The 3859-nt window shown below is 34.4% G+C and overlaps 1 protein-coding gene across 1 annotated transcript; it reads right to left on the bottom strand.

Annotated features, from left to right (window-relative positions):
- Positions 1–1756: 1756 nt before the first annotated feature.
- Positions 1757–3657, bottom strand: LOC117112723. Its single transcript, XM_033255867.1, has 3 exons — positions 3519–3657; positions 2828–2953; positions 1757–1920 (listed from the first exon to the last, which is right to left on the bottom strand). Exons 1-3 carry the CDS (start codon positions 3597–3599, stop codon positions 1768–1770), a joined length of 360 nt encoding a protein of 119 aa, XP_033111758.1. The 5' UTR covers positions 3600–3657; the 3' UTR covers positions 1757–1767.
- Between the last annotated feature and the right edge of the window lie 202 nt (positions 3658–3859).

The raw sequence follows: 3859 nt of genomic DNA, 5'->3' as shown, positions 1-3859 counted from the left end.
TGTCCAATACAATGAAATGTTGTCATTTATTTTTAGCAAGCTTCATATACATATACATATAAAATGAACTGAATTAAAATATTATATTTCTGCCTTTCTTTTATATAAAAATATTCAAAATCTACTTAAAAATATTGTAAAAACTCAATCAATACACAAATCACATTGAAAGCATGTTATGATGTGATGATGTCATATGTCATATGACATCATCATGTCCTTATATAGTTCAACATGACATCATCATAGCCATATATGGGCAATTTACAAATATTAAGTCACACAAGAAAACTTGACTAACTTGCTTGGATATGATGAAAAGTTTAGCAGATTTGTCAATAAACATTATATAACCATATATTTTACTACCCCAGTTATGTATCCATTTACGTTACTTCTATAATGTTATATGTAGTATTAAGATAACTTAATATAGGCCAAATCAATAAAACCATTGAACTGAACTTTTACCTCACTACCCCATTACCTCACTAACCCATTAGACATCTGTTAAACGTCTCCTTAATTATTGTATAAAGTATTTGATAGGACAATAGCCAATTCGTGACAAAAAGCCCAAGTGGTCAACTCCTTGCATTTGATTTATAAAAAAAGCTTGATTGAGAGACAGATCGTTTACTAAATATAAGTTAAGTTTTACCCCCCAAAGTTGTTATATTATCTGACCAATAGAAACTCCCCAAAATGATGTAATAGTCAAATGATTAGGATAAGGTGATATCTTTCAACCAATCAGAGAAAGTCCACCACACCCCAAGCTTGTATGAAAAGTAAAGTATTAGTTATCTAGAGAAGACGTCCTTCTGATACCTTGAAGGAAACACTACGTCTCACAACCCTACTTGTATATATTGTATATATCATGCAGTAGAATAGTGAATAAAAGCTTTGCATTATAACCAGAAGAGATTTAGTCAGTTCAGTTATTAAAAGTAAACCATCTCGCTTGTCATATTACTACAATCACTACAGTCTTTGCATCCGGAACATACATTGAAATCGGGCACAACAACGTGAGCATTATATGGCGAACTGCCATATATAATATTACAATAAGTTACCTTCAATAACCATCTCTGTCACACTGTAACCATAGGCCTTTAATTCACCCTTGTTTATGTTGTTCCTTTTGTTTTGAATTTGATTTAATTTCTTTACTTTTATTTTGTTTGGATGCACCATCAGTTTTTGTCTGATGTGTGCCACTGATGCAAAAGTGAATCCAATAAATAATATTAACAAACTTACCAGTGAGTCGCCATTAAGAACAATTTCCAAATCGCTTGTAGGGTTAACTGGTGGAATTGCATTCAGTCCATTCACTCTTAACAGCTTACCTTGTCCAAAAAATATTTCCTAAATGAATAATTAAATAAAAAATAATAATTAATTATGAAATTTCTTCTATATATTAACACAACTGATATTTAAACTGTTCCAAGTTTTAAGAATTTCTGAGTTGTTTAATAATTTTGAAAGTGTCACAACTGTTGCAGAATCCTAAAGATGGTGGTAGGCTATTCCAGAATTTAGCAGCCACTATCTTGAGAGACATTTTACCCCATTTCTTCTCATATGAGTGCCTCTGTGAGAAAACTCGAAGAGGAGTGAGGAGATGTGTGTTCATATATATTCACAAGTTTAATAAGGTACACATTCACACCATTTTAGTGCTTAAAGTAATACTTACCATTCCATAGACAAATACATATATTTCTTTGGTATATGCTACATTGGGATTGGACCTTAATTTTTCATTTTTTTGAATAATCTGAAATAGATATGTGGAGTTTTCCTCAAATTGTGACAAGATGAAGGAACCATCGCCTTGGTAGTCGTAACGGAAACCATCAAACGTTGAATAATGAGGATCTCCGTGAGCGGTACAGTAGCGAGTTTCTAGAATATTATGAAAAAAAAAAAATACAAAAATTTATATTAGATACAAACACTGATATAAAAGATATAGATTCAAGAAAAAAAACCCCTCAGTTTACCATACATCTTAATATAGGTAAGTACTCATTTCCTTTAATTGGTTTCACTACAAACAAATATGGCGAAGCTGAATACGTGATTATTATTTATAATTTCTGGGGTACATATCACATGGATAACCCAATTGTTGACTTCTTGACTGTAAATACAGTAGAAACCCCCTTTTGGAACACCCATAACCCAAACGAGGGAAAGTATATCTTTGAACACTATGGGCAACCCCTATTCAAGAGGCACCACTATAATTAAGGGACACCTTTTTGGTCTTGGAAGTGTGGTTTTAAATATTAGTAACATTACAAACAAGTATTGTGAAAAAAGAAAGAGCCTTTTCTCCTTTACGTCGGGCACTCATTGCATCGTATGATTGTCATACCACCATCATACGACGAATTCAACTTCGCTCCCTGTGAACATTAGATGAAGCGATACCGTTCGCTGACTTTCGGTGTCAGTCTGAATGAGTCATAATTAAAAATGATCTGTTACGTGTGTGTTGTGATGTTGCGTTCTCCATAGAATTACTCCCGGTTGATAATGAACCCTACTGTTTCCGTCATGTCTAAGACAATGCTGAGATGATCAAGTAATTTCAAAGGCTGGGTGTATCCAACTTCGAACAACGTCGAAAAGGGAATGAGGACGTTTGTTAGGGAGACGGTTCGCACGTGGCGCCTTGGGTCGGACTGTTCCATTATTTTCGAAGGGGTGTTCCGTTTTGGGAACAATGGCAATTAGTCGGTTATCCAGGTAAGTATCTCACTCATAGACTGCGTTGTTTGATACAGTAAGTGCTTGGTTTACGTACCGATTTCACAATGCTCTCCCGTGAATCCTCTGGGGCATTGGCAAATGTACAATGGATCAGCATCCTGGTCATTGTTCGGGATACAACTGCCGGAATTGTTACATGGATTGGGAATACATGGATCGACTGTAGGTACAAAACAGATCAAATACAGATGAACAACACAAAATATACAAAATGCTTCATTCAATTATAGAAAATATTTAATTGTAAAAAAATTGCAAAGTGGTAAATTTTAGGCCCATGTGTTAAATGTTTGTTTATGTTGATTGACTTTCAATACGGGGAGGTGCAGATCAAAATACATAAGGGCTTTTTACAAGTGAAAGCTCAATAAACAATATCTCCCAACTACTGTAATAATTAGTTATTCTCAAAGATCTTATAACATGTTAGCATTCACCGCGATTTCTACATGCAAATTCTGTAATAATGCAGTATAGGATGCCCTCTTGCAATTACAATTACTTATTAACTTTGGCATCTATGATCTCCATGCAAATTCTGCAACAACCGCCATAATAGTAGCAACTAGGATGCCCTCTCTCAGTTAAAATTACTTTCTATTGTTTTCTGCGTGAATTGGACGTTTCTATTTGTTACACGCAAACCATGGAGAACGCTATCTTGTTATTATAAGATCTTTGGTTATTCTATATTTGAACAATAGAGGTCACATGTGACAAAGTACCTTCACAGTACGTTCCATTTCCAATGAAACCGTATGGACAGAAACAACCGAACTGGCCATCAGAAACGCCACACTCTGCATTTATATCACATGTCAGCTCTATGCAATCAATGGTGTTATTCAATTGACAAGTGCAAAGCATCCCACAATCTGACGTAGCAAATGATGAGAAGAGCTAAAGAAAAGAATAGAAAATAAAATTAAGTTGCATAACTGCAAAAACATCTTTGCTCACTACTTGTATATGATGGTATGGTAAAATAATCTGGTAAAGCGCGCTAGGAAAATGTAAAAAGGTCACGGCAGTCAAAACAAGTTTTGAAATTGTGAGCAGATAAAGA

Source organism: Anneissia japonica, unplaced genomic scaffold (genome assembly GCF_011630105.1).
Source record: "Anneissia japonica isolate Jap-2015-1 unplaced genomic scaffold, ASM1163010v1 scaffold4952_len3859_cov121, whole genome shotgun sequence".
In the NCBI taxonomy this organism is placed as follows: domain Eukaryota; kingdom Metazoa; phylum Echinodermata; class Crinoidea; order Comatulida; family Comatulidae; genus Anneissia; species Anneissia japonica.
Note: the sequence above shows the minus strand (reverse complement) of the source record. Positions and strands in the feature narration are given on the sequence as shown.